The sequence below is a fragment of the Plasmopara halstedii genome (assembly GCF_900000015.1).
Source record: "Plasmopara halstedii genome assembly, contig: Scaffold_110, whole genome shotgun sequence".
NCBI classification, from domain to species: domain Eukaryota; phylum Oomycota; class Peronosporomycetes; order Peronosporales; family Peronosporaceae; genus Plasmopara; species Plasmopara halstedii.
In genome coordinates, this window is record NW_020187031.1 from 809,658 (window position 1) to 825,217 (window position 15,560).

The 15,560-nt window shown below is 45.0% G+C and overlaps 8 protein-coding genes across 8 annotated transcripts; 3 read left to right on the forward strand and 5 right to left on the reverse strand.

The window, feature by feature from the left end:
* Positions 1-207: 207 nt before the first annotated feature.
* On the forward strand, positions 208-437 carry PHALS_00172 (uncharacterized protein; the record flags this gene model as incomplete). The annotated part of the gene is made up of 2 exons (XM_024728680.1): positions 208-212; positions 260-437. The coding sequence occupies 2 exons, from the start codon at positions 208-210 to the stop codon at positions 435-437; spliced, it is 183 nt and encodes a 60-aa protein (XP_024572212.1).
* A 3,259-nt stretch (positions 438-3,696) lies between these two features.
* PHALS_00173 (hypothetical protein F443_16437) lies at positions 3,697-5,643 on the forward strand (the record flags this gene model as incomplete). Its single annotated transcript, XM_024728692.1, has 1 exon — positions 3,697-5,643. The coding sequence occupies one exon, from the start codon at positions 3,697-3,699 to the stop codon at positions 5,641-5,643; it is 1,947 nt and encodes a 648-aa protein (XP_024572213.1).
* Positions 5,644-6,006: 363 nt separating this feature from the next.
* Positions 6,007-7,539, reverse strand: PHALS_00174 (dead deah box rna; the record flags this gene model as incomplete). Its single annotated transcript, XM_024728703.1, has 1 exon — positions 6,007-7,539. One exon carries the CDS (start codon positions 7,537-7,539, stop codon positions 6,007-6,009), a length of 1,533 nt encoding a protein of 510 aa, XP_024572214.1.
* A 61-nt stretch (positions 7,540-7,600) lies between these two features.
* Positions 7,601-8,459, forward strand: PHALS_00175 (transmembrane emp24 domain-containing protein 2-like; the record flags this gene model as incomplete). The annotated part of the gene is made up of 3 exons (XM_024728714.1): positions 7,601-8,075; positions 8,147-8,254; positions 8,317-8,459. 3 exons carry the CDS (start codon positions 7,601-7,603, stop codon positions 8,457-8,459), a joined length of 726 nt encoding a protein of 241 aa, XP_024572215.1.
* Positions 8,460-8,642: 183 nt separating this feature from the next.
* PHALS_00176 (uncharacterized protein) lies at positions 8,643-9,443 on the reverse strand (the record flags this gene model as incomplete). Its single annotated transcript, XM_024728725.1, has 1 exon — positions 8,643-9,443. The coding sequence occupies one exon, from the start codon at positions 9,441-9,443 to the stop codon at positions 8,643-8,645; it is 801 nt and encodes a 266-aa protein (XP_024572216.1).
* A 2,755-nt stretch (positions 9,444-12,198) lies between these two features.
* On the reverse strand, positions 12,199-12,927 carry PHALS_00177 (hsf-type dna-binding; the record flags this gene model as incomplete). Its single annotated transcript, XM_024728736.1, has 1 exon — positions 12,199-12,927. The coding sequence occupies one exon, from the start codon at positions 12,925-12,927 to the stop codon at positions 12,199-12,201; it is 729 nt and encodes a 242-aa protein (XP_024572217.1).
* A 799-nt stretch (positions 12,928-13,726) lies between these two features.
* PHALS_00178 (uncharacterized protein) lies at positions 13,727-14,386 on the reverse strand (the record flags this gene model as incomplete). The annotated part of the gene is made up of 1 exon (XM_024728747.1): positions 13,727-14,386. One exon carries the CDS (start codon positions 14,384-14,386, stop codon positions 13,727-13,729), a length of 660 nt encoding a protein of 219 aa, XP_024572218.1.
* Positions 14,387-14,512: 126 nt separating this feature from the next.
* Positions 14,513-15,213, reverse strand: PHALS_00179 (FOG: RCC1 domain; the record flags this gene model as incomplete). The annotated part of the gene is made up of 5 exons (XM_024728758.1): positions 14,513-14,559; positions 14,614-14,708; positions 14,778-14,881; positions 14,941-15,067; positions 15,140-15,213. 5 exons carry the CDS (start codon positions 15,211-15,213, stop codon positions 14,513-14,515), a joined length of 447 nt encoding a protein of 148 aa, XP_024572219.1.
* Positions 15,214-15,560: the final 347 nt, after the last annotated feature.

Below are 15,560 nucleotides of genomic sequence, written 5' to 3' on the forward strand. Positions count from 1 at the left end.
CTTATGTTGAGCATTCAGGCCTTTGACGCTCGTGCAGAAAAATTTGATTTGGATGTTGAAAGGCCATTATTTCGGCCTTGTTTCAACTGGAGTTACAACGTGCCGTATTTGCGATCTTTGACCGAAGGGTTCGCGAGCGAACATCGCCGAATACGTGCCATGCATAATTCAAAAGGCGTTCCTAGTGTGGGGTGATTTGAAGCGATAATGTTGTGGGAACTCGCTCCTCCTATTCAGGCGTTTATTGTCTTCTTGTCAGTTCAAGGGAGCTGGCGGACGGTGTTCAAGATTTTAGAAGTTTTGTCGCCGCAATAGCATCAGACCCTCCCCCGGAAGTGGTAGCGCATACTATCATCATGGACGCTCTCCGAACCGGTGCATTACACAAAGACTGTCCATCGTACCCTTTTGAGGCAGCAGTAAGCATTACCGTATAAGCGAAATCCAACTTCCATGCCGGAAGGGTACCGGGAGTTGGAGCTGCAGCGGGGGCTGCCGTAACTCTTTCGCTAAGAGGAAGCTTAGTTAAGGTAGGTAACCTTTGATCCTTACTTAGAACCTGTACGAGTGTAGTGGATCGCGATCCACTTTCTCCAAGAGTAACTACAACCTTGATTCAAGGCTAACTAAGACTTCCTTTAAAAACGAAAACTGAATTTCTCAGTTTTATTTGCGGTTAAGCCGCCTATATTTAATTACATTGGTTGTCCTACTTTTATAGAGAAACCTAATTAAAATGTATAACTCCTGACTTGTTATTTTCGTGTAGCCACACCATTGTGTAGTCACACCATCTTGTGTAAGCGACACCATTTTGTGATCACACCATCTTGTCATGCTGAGAAGAAAGCTAGAAATCGCTTAGCTGCAAACCAGATGCGCAATTTTTTAAAAGGTTTATCTGCGATTTTTCAGACAAATGCGGCATGTATATCCCTTAACGCAACCGGCTGACAAGCATGAAGAGTCGAAATCTTACGCAAAAACGGACAAAGAAGCCCATGCGGAGAGCGGTCGATTTACAAAGGCGATCATTTATACCTTGTTGGGGTCGTGGTCATGAGATCAAGAACTAAAATGAGCGGCTTGCTCTAACTAGCAGTGAGGATAATCGTCCGAATTTGTTGATTGCCAGTGTCAACGCCCCGAGCTTGCGAAATCGTAAAAAATGGTGATTGATCCATGAGTGTTAAGCAATTAGTTCAGCGCACAGCAGCATAGATCATTTGATCAAATGCGAGGGTTTGTAATGTCGAATATGGATAATATACCGTGCGGTTCTGCAACGATCACACTAGCGAAAGTGTCGAAGTTAATGCTGAATCTCCAAATAAAGTCTGAGGGTGGAGTGTAACCTCGTCTAGAATCTAAATTCGAGTTTTTCACTCATGCTATAAAACAATATGGCTGCAACATCCAATACCTGGATTGACTGAAAGTCAAAGTATGCCTTTTGGTGCGAGCACGAATCTACGATAGCGTGCAAGACATGGGATTGTTAAAATTGGAGGCAGTTGTATGGCTAAGTACCGCGAGTAAAGCTTGGAAGACTGATTTGGCAATGAATCTCAGGGTGAGCCATTTAATATCGTGGTTTACGGAGGGTATCTCTATTAAATGATTTAAGATGACCGTAAGAGTGAAGTACTAGTCGGTATATTAGTAATATCTGTAAGCCAGTGTCTTCTACTAAAGGGTTCGTGGAAATGGAAGCAACCGGTTGTTGCAATGTTCCGAACCAAATCCGGTAGAATTGATAGGTGACTGCATGTTGCAACATATGGGCCAGGCCATTGAGTAGAGAATGAATTTACATTGACATGGTGGGGCGGTATGGCTGAGTCAGTACTGCCGAGGGACGACCAGCGAGAGGAGCAGTGATGATACGCGGGGTAGTAGGTAAGAATGCTTTGATCGCTGATGAATGGATTTTGATATCCCTTATTACCCCGCCAAAAATTGTAAGATGCTGATAGAAGTATCCCTCATCACTTGATTAATTTACTATAGGGGGGTTGAGCCGTAAGTGCGTAGAGTGGATGGTTATACCACAGGAACTGTCAAACGCACCAAGCGTCGGTCGACGCAACTATTTGAGCCCATTATGGCTGTAAATTCATAATTTTAAAAATAGTACTATCGATTGTGGTGCAGAACACTTTGGAGAACCGCATTAAACCTCTGCAAGCGGGGTTCGGGTGTTTGCTCAAAACACGATTCGTCATACCGACTGACTTACATTGGCGCCGGCGAGATCCCTGCGAGATCAACCCGCCCTCAACAATAAACGGCATCGTAGGTTGGTCTGTGCTTCTGTCCAAAACAGTTTGATCGAAAGGTTGAGCCCGACCAACCACTTGTTCAAGAACAGTGCAACTATGCAGACATTGCACGATGCGCCACCAATTTCGCCAAACGAATTTCAAATAGTGTTGGTGAGCGGTAAAGGAGGTGGCTTTTTAGCTGTGACAATATGCTTCATGCTTGCCACAACTATAGCTCCTCCGAGCCCAGATCGACCGTTCTATGTCGTCTGGGATTCTCTAATTTGCAATAGGTTTTGATATACGCCATGCAGATGCGACGTGGACATGAACGCTTGATTGCGTTTGAGTCTGGCCAGCTAAAAAACTACTTGATTCCATTTCGAGTTACTTGCGATGAAGTATGCACTTGTCAAGTTCAGGATGTACCTGCTTGGCTCTAAGATTTTAGCGATTCGTCAAGATCTGCTTCTTTGCGCATATGAGACATGGGTATCAGTGATGTGACAGCAGCGAGTGACGGGAATGTTCGCAAGGTGTTTGAAGTCAGTAAGGGTGCCAAATTGACTTGCGACTATTGAAGAAAAAGGAGAGTGTACCTGTCGTCATGGATGAGTCCGTCATTAACACTCGCAAAGCAATAAGTGTGAGATGTAGGAAAGATGTTCTTAAGGGTCCTATAAATCGTTGTTGGTTTTGTGAAGGAATGTCAGGAAGTGGAGATGGGAGTTCATGCACATTTCAGGATTTGGGAGCGCCTCATACAAATTGACTTGATTTCCGGTGTCTCTGAAAGCCAAATATATAATGTGTCACACGATACGGGTTCTATTGAGGTTCCCCGATCACATTATGTGTAAGAAATCGACCTTCATACCATCATGCCAAGGAGGATTGCAACCAGTATTCAGTACCGCAAGATAATTTGGAACTGCGGGTATTATGTTGTTGTTAGGAAGCCAAGAGATATCAATGTTCTTTCTAGAACAGAGACTAGTTCACATCGCGCTGAATAATATCGTCGAACTGGCGTGTATGATACAACTTTGGAAAAACTTATCGGGATCAGTGCTAGGCGCAAGGACGCCAGTTACCGCCATTTGCTTCACCAGCGATTTGCTGATGAGCGGTGTTCTTTGGTCGTGGCAGGATTGAAAGAACAGTTTTCGTATATACTACAATCTGGAGCTGCTCTTAGGACGAACATAGCGCAGGATGGCCAAATCCTTCGCCATTTTGAGGAATGCACACCAAACCCTTAGATGCATATCATCGGACATACCGGGCATGTGCGGTTATGTTTAGCACAAATATTATGTTACCCTCGAATTCTGTGTGTCACTTTAATGAGTTTTGATAAAAATGCGTGACTGTTGATGTGTTGATGTGATTGAAATTTGTCAAGACTTTTAATACTCACAATTTGTCCTTAATGTTTCTGCTACTCCTGCTGCTGCCAGCGGCGAAAGCCTGTACATTGATCGCAGTTGGGCGCAACGCCACACTTGATGGCTCAACACTGGTGGCACACACCGACGACGCGGGATTCGGTACAGCTGACTTGCGGATGGTTCGCGTACCAGCCCAGGATCATGAGGAGAGTGCGATGAGGCACGTGTACAATTTGCAGCCAGGGTACCCACGCCTGTTGACGTTACAGCGAGGTAACAATTACAAACCAAAAAACGACCGCGAGCACCTAATGACACCACTGGGAGAGATCCCACAAGTACCACATACGTACGGCTACTTCGACCAAGACTACGGCTTCATGAATGAGGTACAACTTAGCATCGGAGAGAGCACAAGTGGAGCCAAGACAGTAGGCTGGCCTACAAATGCTGGTCCTCACGGATACAATATGTTTGGTATAGGAGAACTATCCAAAGTGGCCTTAGAGCGTTGTGATTCGGCTCGGTGTGCTATCCAGTTGATGGGGGACCTAGCCGTTAAGTACGGATTCTACAGTGAAGATAGCGGTGATCCAGCTAATCCAGCATATGCATGCTCGTCTGAGACACTGGGAATAGCAGATCGATACGGAGAAGTCTGGATCTTCCATGTGTTGACGGGTCCACAGAACGCTAGTGCTGTATGGGCTGCCCAACGGATTCTTGATACGCATGTAGTAGTGGTCGCTAATGGCTTTGTGATACGTGAAATGAATCTAGATGATTCAGACTACTTTATGGCGTCAAAGAATGTGCATTCCTTTGCTCGAGAAATGAAATGGTGGGACCCGAAACAAGGAAAGTTTGATTTTACTGCTGCGTACGCTATTGCGACGCCAGATCCTGTGCGTGCATTGTACATGGGTCGTCGCATGTGGCGTGTTTTCGACCTCGTGGCGCCGTCGTTGCAGCTAGACTCCCGTCTGGGACACTACTCCGAATTCCCGACGTATCCATTCTCGGTCAAACCGGACCAAAAACTTGATGTGGAGGCTGTGACGAACTTGCTTCGTGATTACTATCAAAATACACCTTACGATTTGACTAAGGGTCTTGCGGCAGGACCATTTGGAAATCCTATGCGGTGGGGAGGCGATGAAAAGGGTGTCGTAGGAGGTTGGGAAAGACCAATATCCATGTATCGCACAGTCTTTAGTTTCGTGCTGCAGGCGCGGGCTCACTTACCCGATGCTGTTGGAGGTGTAGCCTGGTATGGACAAAGCTCGCCGCATGCCTCGGTATATGTGCCGTTCTCCTGCGCGCAGCAAGAGGTTCCACCATCCTATGTTTTAGGGAAGGAGAGCGAGTTTAATCATGAATCCGCTTGGTGGGCTTTTAACTTTGTTAATAATTGGAGTATGTTACGCTTTGATGCTATCAGCAAGGATATCCGAGCTCGTATAGCTGATTTGCAAGCAACTTGCTTTTCTAGGCGCAAATCGATGGAGGCCTACATTCACCAAACGGAATTGATGTCAGCGTCGGATGTACGCGCTTATCTGCAGGAAGAATCGAACCAATTGGCTTCGCGGGTCATTAGCGAATGGTGGGCCTTTGCGTGGAAGCTTGTTGGCAAATTTACAGATGGCTATATTACGACGGGTGAAGCTCCTGACGAAATGGAAATGCCTGGGTACCCAGAATGGTGGCTCAAGCGCAGCGAATTTTCCTCGTGGCCGGGTGAGACGTTGGTACCGCCACACAATTCGGAGCTGGAAAAGCAGCTTCAGCAATTTCAGAGTCGGCAGATTGCCAGTACGGATGGTAAAGTACAGTTATCACCAGGTGACGCTAAAGCGTTTCCTTCAAACTTTTTTTGGATCGCACAGCTTTGCGTAAGTACACTTGTTGGAGCCACGATGGGTGCGTTCGCCATGTGGTTTGTTGCTCGACGCCGGAGGCAAACTGAGTATCAGGCAATTTCTTAAGGCGCAGCCATACGGCTTGCGAGTTCAGTTGCAGAAAAGAGCTTATGAATTCGAAATCAATGCAAACTCTAGTTCCGAACCGCGATTTCGACGCTCACTCACGACTACTATATCAAAAACACGCTGCTCGATTTAATGATTGGTGCTGTGAACCTGAAAGAGTACTTGTGATCGTCGCATATACTTTACGTCTACAGGTGCAGCTCTTAAAGCACTTCGACTGCGTATGTTCCTCTTATGCCTTCAAATTTATAGGAGGTGATGACGCCTTTCACGGTCTATTCCATTGCTTTAAAAATCCTATATCTGATCTACCGCCGACTATAGACTAATGGCACTTCAAATACTCTTGATGCGATCCCTCTACCCCTTATCTTTTGAAGCAGGTACAAGGCCTGGAGTGTTTATTAACCCCATCGCCCGCAGTGTCTTCTTCTGCAGCAGCGGTACTTTTTCCAGCCCAATCAGCTTGCTATAAAGTGCACCAGTCTCGACAAGCTTCGATTTCGACATTCTCAGCTTCTTCAAATTCGAGTTGTAGAATCCTAAAAAAGCAACATAAGCTTTCTCTGCTGATTGTTTCAGATCGCAGCATGTGCGAGAATTTGCAAGAACACGCGTGGTACGAGAGCTATGCTGATCAGGATGAGATTGCAGCTTCAATTCAGCAAGTGGGAGATCCGCGAGATCACGAAGCATTGCTGTCTCAAAGTCGGCGAGCACCAAAACTCCACGTCCTTCCATACCCGCACGAGCGGTTCGTCCTAGCCGATGTATGTATTGATCACGATCTGTAAGACCAACTTGAACGACTAGCGATACGTCAGGGTAATCAACACCCCGCGCCGATACGTCTGACGAGAACATGATCATCTTTTTTCCCTTTCGGAAAGCTTCGGCAGCCTTCGAGCGCGCAGATTGACTCTTGCGTGAATGCATCTCCAACACATTAGGAAAGCCAGCAACTTGGAACAATTGAGCCATGAATTGCGCAGATCGAGCAGTTGGCAGGAAGACAATGATTTTATACGCTCGCAACTTCATGTGCGCTTCTAATACACTTTCTACTACCGAAATGACATCTTTCAAGTCGCACACAATAAATTCCTGAATAGCCTGCGTGTTAGTATGCTGGTCATTACCTTCAATTGTATCCACATAGACATAGTCATTTCGCAAAGCTATATCTTTTAGCTTGTCGGTGGTAGCTGGTAGCGTTGCACTGAAAAGCAGTGTTTGCCGCGTCTTTGGCAGAAAACTAATAATTTGGATTATGTTGGACCGAAATCCCATGTCGAGCAAGCGGTCCGCCTCATCCAGCACCAGTACCTGCAATTTGTCTAGTTTCTGTCTGATGCGTGCACTATTGTCCTCTAGATGCGCTTGCAGTCTTCCTGGGGTCGATACCAGCACGTCGATGCCACCAGGACGTTCCAGCTCCTTCATGTCTTCTCTAACAGAATTACCACCCACAAAGCAGGACGTGTGTAGTCCATGAGTGTCTGTGAGTTTTACTGCTTCAACTGCAATCTGTTGTGCCAGCTCTCGTGTCGGAGAAATCACAAGGGCCGAGATCTTATCCTTAGAATGCTGATGATTAAGCATGCGCTCTATTGTAGGCAGAAGGAAAGCGATAGTTTTGCCGTTACCTGTCTTGCCTTTAGCTAGTACATCACAGCCATTCAGCGCCAGAGACAGCGTGTCCTTTTGAACATGCGTTAGAAACTTATAGCCCATGTCACGCATAAGCACATCCTTAGATCGTTGACTAATGGACAAGGACTCAATAGACACATCCGACAGATGACTACCGCTTGAGGTGAATGAAATGCAACTTGAGCGAAAGCTGCGCACAGTAGTTGACAGGCGCAACGAAAGACGACGGCAAGTCCACATCACAAAACTCACAAAAAGTAACAGAATCTGCAAAATTTGTCAAGGAGCTAAAATTGTCGAAATGGCGATTGTACAGCTTATGCGTTGGGTAGCGGGATTCTTTGCGGTGCATGCGGCAGTACTCACGCCCTCAGATTCGTTTATTTTACAGCTGGATGGACACACGGAGGAGTGCTTTCATGAGTACGTACGTACCAAACGTACGGCGTTTTTGAAGATCGGCGTACTGGAATCGTCGGGTGCCTACGACGTCCGGCTGAAAGCGTTTGGCCCATTTTCTTCGTATCCAGAGGAGGAATTTGTGACCAAAAACTTTTTTAATCAAGTTGTGACTACACCTTACGACGAAGTGAGTCAGAACGTTGAGCACAGCGGCTTTAACTTCGACTCGGAGCACCGCGGCGGATGGTACCGCTTTTGCTTAGACAATTCGCACGATAGTAAGAAGAAGGTAGTTGAGTGGTACACGTCTTTTGACCTATCAAATGAGGACGATTTGGGTGAAGAAGACAAGATGGACGAGCAGACTCGCCAAGGTGAGGATAGGAAGTGGACTGATAGAGAGTACTTGATTGACCTTTACTTCCAATGATCATGCCAATATTAGAGCACAAAGAAGGGGTAAAGACTTCTCTTAATCGACTGAATACGCTTTTGGATCTCATTCGTAATGAACAAGACTATTACCGTGTCCGCGTACACCGTCACATTCAAAGTATGGAAAACTCTATCGAATAATGTTGCTGGATGAGCTAATGATTAATTATTGCGTCATAGCATTGGAAAGTAGCGGCTCTCGCGTAATCCTTTACACAATGATCACTATCGGTGTGCTGGGCGCCATGTATTGTGGACAATCTTATCTGCTGCACAAGTGGTTCAGCGATCGCGGCTTCCTTTCAAAGCGACAGTGGGCGTAAGCGTACAAGGCGAAAGCGCTCCGTGCGATCGGTAAGGTGACGATAAGTAACTGTAATTTTCTGCTTAATGCAGAAAAGAAGTGCTAAAAGATTGGGCTCGATCCCTGATCATAAAAAGTAAACAAACTTTCTGGACAATTGAAACGTATTTGAAATTTGCGAGCTTTTGGCATCATGAGACAGTCACTTATCTTGATTGACCGAATCGACGATCTCGAGTTCGTCGATCAGCTGCTGACAATGGAGTTGGCGATCTGCAAAAGAACAAACATTTCCTGCCGCTGACACCGTGACTTGGTATACTGCATCACCATCTTCTCTTGTCGTAACCGCAAGATAGAGTGCAGTATCGTTGTCCGGCGCTCGTTCTGGGTGGAAACGATACCTACCCTGATCATTTATCAGAATGCCGTCAATGGGACTGAGTTTTAACAATTTTCTCAGTTTGGCCAGCACAATTTTGTCCGAAACAACCGTCACTTCTGTTAAACCAGGAGCAGCACCTTCCTTTCCACACTGTAAGGCTTCAAAGGTTCCCTGCTGACACGATAATATTCGAAAAGGCGAGCGTTTCCTCAGTGGCTGTTGCGTGCCTGGGCTGATGCATTCTAATTCTGTGAATCCTTGGACAGGGCCCGTTACAGTATCTATAGGCGCTTGCATTCGGACACTCACTCCGGCACCGAGGGACTCAATCGTTTCAGAAAAATTTACTGTAATCGACTCGTGTAGCTGCACCCTAATTATAATTTGGCCCAACATAACGTGCGAGTCGTTTCGCACCTTTATAATTAGTCTTCCGCCGACTTCGTAGTCTGTCGAAATGAATAAGTTTTGCAGCATTGCCGATTCCATCACCTCGTTCATCATGCGCATGACTTGGGTGCTTTGTGATAAGCTTTGCCCAACACGTTCAAAAACCGATCCGAACGATTGTTGCAAACCTCCAGCGTAAGCCTCTAGCATCTCGGCTGTCTCGTCCATTTTTTTTTATTTTGGCATCATACGTTTTCTTTTAACATTTGTGTTTAGGCAAAACTTGTAAAAAAGAATATTTGTTTCAGTTACAGCATGTTAACCTACACAGTTCCATATTACAACCAAAGCGACAGGAATGTGGAGGATAGTCAAAGAGAGATGACAAGCCTTTGAGTAAGCGCACTCCTTGTGGACTTCATCGACCAGTTTGGTTTCATGCTGACAATGAAACGCACTATCGTAATCCAGCAGGACACAGATACACATGTCCTTCGTTTATGATCTCACGTACCATTGATTTGCGAGCCTTCTAATTCCCGATGCTTTCGTGACGCGAGGTTAGCTTAAGACAACCCCGTGCAGCGTCCTATTGGTCACACGTCGTCTCTGTGATCGTATACACATCCATATTGTAAAACGACGCAGGTTGTGTGCCGACTTGATCTGCGGTATCGTATTCAAGGCTAGTCCACGACGCTTGGGCTAAGTGAACGCGCTAAATATATTCAATCTCTGGGATCTAGCGGTCAGCGCTCTTGCGAGTCGATTGGTGAACACCTGATCGACCAGTCAAGTCATACAATTATACACTCGCAATGTGTCCGGAAAAGATTCAAACACTCCGGTTCTAATTTGTGCTTTGGCCGCTCTCCCCTTCTGATTCCAAGGGCCTTAATCATGAGCCTTTATATCCAGATATCTGCGCTTGTAAGTGGGCCAGATATAACTCGATATCGACCGAAAAGCACTTGTATTTAAAGCACGCTATATCGCAGTTGTGGCAACAGGCGTGCAGTTTTTTTCGCATCTCGACTAATAAGCTTGCAAATATTGAGATGGGATAAGTACACAAGCATCGGTCGAGAATTATAGCCTGTACTTCGATGTGTGACTCTATTTACAATCTACTCGCACCGCAATTGCCACTTGCTCGACGAGCTTTATCACAGTTTCGGCTGCATTTGATCTTTGTCAAATAATCTCTGAATAGACTGAGTAATAACGGCATGATATCAAAGACTACAACGCTTCATGCGGTATTCTGCGACTTTACTAACTTGTACCAAGGTATCGCATGCACTTGCTTAGGCTTGTAATATATTTCGTGAGCGCTAAACACTTTCAAGATTATCTACCTTCTCGGCTGCAAGCTAAGCGACGATCGTTAAGCGAAGTGCAAGCAATGCATTCAAAATGATTTATCAACAATCTGGCTCACTTCTTTTGAAATGATGGCTCCAGTGTAGTGCTCAATTTACATTGGGAGCGTGATTGTCTTGCAAAGAATACTGAAATTTGATGTTGGTTTAATGGAACACTATGGATCTCATAGTAAATTTATCGTCGAGACTTTTTTCGCGTTCTAGCTCTCGGACTATAACTTAAAATTAAGCTGGCATTTGTTCAAACGACCTGAAGTGCATTTGCTTTCTTGATGCTTGTAAGAATACGTGATATGTTGAATAGCGATCATGTCGTTTTTAGTAATGAAAAGACAAACTTCCTACGGAACCTTGAACTTACTGCAGTCAGATAATTCAAGCAGTAATTGTTGAGTTTACAAACTGATCGGCAGTGTGAAGGCCATCTCGTGAAATTTTCAAAGCATTTTCATGTTTCAATTATTTGCTCGTTCTTTAGGATATAATTTGATGGCTACTCAGCGAAGATCACACGCTCCAAAGTCTTGACCCTTTCACCAAAACTACACTTTTTTGCATGGTGTAAACCACAATGACAGAGTAACCTATTGAGCTTAGATATCGCAGAAAGCATTGCAGCACTTATTTTTAAATGGTACAGAAAATTTTGCTTTACTATTTGTCATTTTGTGTAAAAGCGCAAATCGACTCGGCATGCCAATGCATTACCAGATTTGCTTGAATTGACGATCAATGGGTAAATGTTATTTTATCGAGGTTTATGAGGTCACGATATAACTGGGCAATCGTACTGCGAATATAAATTTTCAAATACTGCAAAATGAAACTTGCTTTCAGGAATGCAACTATATTCGACTTGGTTTCATCGTGCTACATACGAAAGTCAAGCTAGTTTTAACGCTTCAAATTTTCAATGCGTCAGCATCAAGACTATAGGGCGTGATGCTGAGCTATATGGACTGTATTTGCAGCTGGAGATTATATTCCAGTGCGAGCGATCGCCTCGTGGGAGATGCTACGAGAGAAATAAGCAGGTGATTGCGTTAAAAATCGGGCCATGAAGCATATGATTTTTCTGGACAAGGATTTCTCTTCCTTCGTCCTGTGGAAATGTACAATACGCGAAACGCTTTTTCTCGTATGATCGCATGGTTGCGTAGCATATTCATGTCAATATTAAACAGTGACTACGCTTAAAAGAAACTTTTCAATATGCTCCAGCCGAGATGGTAAATGCGTGGTGGTCTGCAGTGGCGGCAATCAACCTGTAAGCGTCCATCCGTGAGTTGACTGCACGTACAAGTATTGCACATCTTTTATGCCAACATTCGTGTCTACTTTGAGACCATTGCAGTCTTATTTCACCGCGCCTGCTGTATCACTACGACGTAATATTTGGTCAGTTTTTCTTCGCTGGGCTCGTTCTTTTAGAATCTCTGCCATAATAATCAGAAGATCTCGACTTTTATTCTATTTTGTGATGCATAATATTTCTATATAATATCGAGTATAGTCAGGTTACAAGGAACGGCGCAATGGATTGTTTATTTAAGTGCGAAAAGATAGATTCATAACTTATGTTGACACTTATTAAAGACCTAGACGATCAAGCGAGGTCGAAGTGGCCCTATCACCATGTGTGGCAAGGCGCCGGATTGAGAGAGCTCACGTATCGACGGCAACTTGTTGTCGGTATTCATTGGAAGAGCTAAAGACAATCTTGGGAGGCTGAAGTTTGGTGCTGGGTGCACTGGCGGCGTGACGAGTTGAGCCTTGTGCGATTGAGGGATGGGGGGCATGACAAAATTCCCGACGGCTGCATCAGGCCGGGGAAGGATGCGCGTACACCTCTCGATGCCACAACTGGATAAAAGAACGGCCGTGCGTTTTGCTGGTGGTAGCTTCTCATCATATTTGCGTTTACGTGACTTCTTGCACTGGCGTCTTACTAACGACATTTCGCTAAAATTGTCGCGCGTAAAGTGCTCTCGGCCATAAGTAGGGAAGAGTGCACGTGCCTTGCTCCATTTCCGAAAGCCAAAATAGTTAAGTTGGCGCTGAAAACTCGCAAAATTCTTGTTCTTGAAATACTTGGGCAGGATTTGGGTGGTCATAACATGCTTATCCAGGATCTGAAATGCCATACCATCCTCCGCCCAACGAATGACTCTGGAGTCTTCGTGCCGCAGCATCTGGTGAAGATGCAGCAGAAATGGAGCAACCCAACCACGCTTTACAGGAGTGGAACTAGCACTGCTGCAGCTGGTGGTCGATGTTGTGGGTGACAGTGGGGCTGTATCCTCGGAAAGTAAGTCTTGCACTTTCATTGCAGCTAAGTGTTGTTTGCTTCAGAATCTAGAATTGGAAATGAGATGCAAGGTAAAAGCGGGTTTCTCTTGTTGGGCATACAGAAGTCATATAGTTTTCTTTTTTTGAATCTAGATTCGATAGAAAACAAGTACAGCATGTTGTTATGAGTAGCATCTTCAAATGAATCTTTAGTGGCTAGGGCGTGGCAACCCTCCTTTACCGATACGGTATTAAAAATGGTCATACTATCTAATCTTTTGAATACTGCATCCCGTAAACAGGCGTTGTACCTAAAATAATTTTTGCAAAGAAAGAACCTCCAATGTTCCATGTGTGTATAGTTTAATTCATCAATTTTATGTGTACTGTTGTAACCCGAAGGCTGTGGAGGAGGTATGTATGTGACAGGTGCAAGCAACAAAATTTATTGCAGTCATATGTTATCAAATACTACTAATACGCTCAAATTGTGATTGATTATTTATCTCTGATTGAGCTTTGCAACGGAGTCCATCGCACGTCAAGTCCTTTAAGTCACCCAGGTGCGGCGAGCTGTGTAGCCAGTGTACTCATGCTATCGCTGAACGCTAGAGCTACTCTCAGAGACAGGAGGATCACCAGAAGACTTGCTTTTTTTGTCTCAGATTAAGCTTATGTGTAACGGTAATTCTAAGCTTAAAATGACTTATTTTCCTTGAAATCGATAAAAATAATCTAGTGTCATGTAGAACATTTAATCTGTAGATTCTTTGAAATGACGAGTCGTAAAATAAAGATAAAATAATTGTCAGGTTATAAGTTGCCGCTGCAGGTTTCCTAAAACTTTAATGGGGTGCCGAACAGACATGAGTCGGCATATTCACGTCGCAGATCAGCCATCAGCTTCTCCACTTGCAATTCGGAGCGTTGGCACTCAGACCGCAAAAGTCGAAACCGCAAGGAGACGTCATTCTGAAATCTCCGCAAGCGCTTTCGATCCTTCTTAATGCCATTATAAAAATTATGATGGCGGTCGCAATTGCTATGACGATGGTGATCTTTGCAGCCATTGTCACTACCGCCGTTACTTGCAGTATCACTTTCATATTTACGGTTTTTGGCTTCCTCTTCAGGCCTTCGTAGCATGCTTTGAACTCGAAACCGCTCTTTTCTTCGCCGTTGGGATCGCTTCAATATGCATAATAGCTCTGCGTGCTCGTGTTGTAAACTGTTTAAACGATCTTGTTCCCGATGAAACGTCTCTTCCTCACTATCCAGCAGCTTTTTCTTGCTTTCTACCTCAGCAAACAGCTCTGTCAATATTTTATTAACATCGTGATCATTAATCTCGACTTCATTGTCGCTCTGAATCGTCATTTGGCCGCTGTTACTTCCCAGAACGCTGCTCATCTTTTCATTCTTGTGCACTTGAAATTCGGTAGACTTTTCAGAGCTGTGCTCGGCGCTGCATTGAGGGTCAGGGTCGATAGAATGCATCGAGGACCACTGAATAATGTACTCCGTTGAGAAAATTTAGCTTTGATAACACATTTAGACTTGAAATTCAATAATATGGGTACTTTCAGTCGAAATTATTACAATTAATTGGAATAATTTTGACAGTCAATCCATGTTTTGTTTGTCGATTACTCTATTTAAGGCAGGCGACGCTATTGACGAAACAGTGAGGCAGGAGCGATGCATTAATACCGCCGAATGCGCACCTCCTGCAGATACTTGAAGAATGGTAATCGGACCGAGATCCAGACGTGTAGGTATTGCCAATGACTTCATGTCCACCAAGCCTAATCTTCCGTGGCTGCAGAATAGACATTCACACGGTGAGTGATATTCCTCCGATCAATGATGAACGTGAACTAGTACGCACTCGGATCGTCCAGCAACGAAGGCAGTTCCGTCGTTGGTGACAAAAAGAGTATGAGAACCACCACATGCAGCGTGAACCACAGATTTACCCTTTAAAGCTTTTACCTGTCAATCAAGGAGATAAGCAAAGAAGTTGGCCTGAAACAGCGAGACCTTGTCCATACCAAATGCGGTCGCGTACGACTTTTTGTATCACCAAGACCCAATCGGCCATACTCACCCCGCCCGAACGCATAGCAATCTCCCGACTCGGCAACCACCACAGTGTGCCAGCCACCGCAAGAAACGTTCCTACTTATACATGCGATGAAAAGACAATTGTTGGTAAATTATAACTGGTAACAGATTTGGGAAGCAGCATACCTGACACGAATATCGTCAAAAAATTCGATGCGCTTTGGGGTATGCTGGTCGGAAGACTGGCCAATACCGAGCATACCGTAGTCCTCTTTTCCCCAGATGTAGAGATGGCCCTGCTCGGTTACAGCAGCCGTGTGGAATGCACCACAAGCAACCTGGACAACCTTTTGACCGTCAAATCCATCGACCAGGTGCGGACGACTAGTTCGCAAAAGACTTTCGTTCTCTCTATCTTTAAACCACGCAGAACCAATACCCAGCTGTCCGCTATCGCCTCGGCCCCAGATAAAGACGCGCCCTTGATTACTCAATGCTGCCGTGTGAGTCCCACCACAGCTTACTCGTACGATACTTTCGTTAGCAAATTTCTCAAAAATGGGGCATTCAGCCGGCAGAGACTCGTGCGCAGCTTCGTACTTTTCAG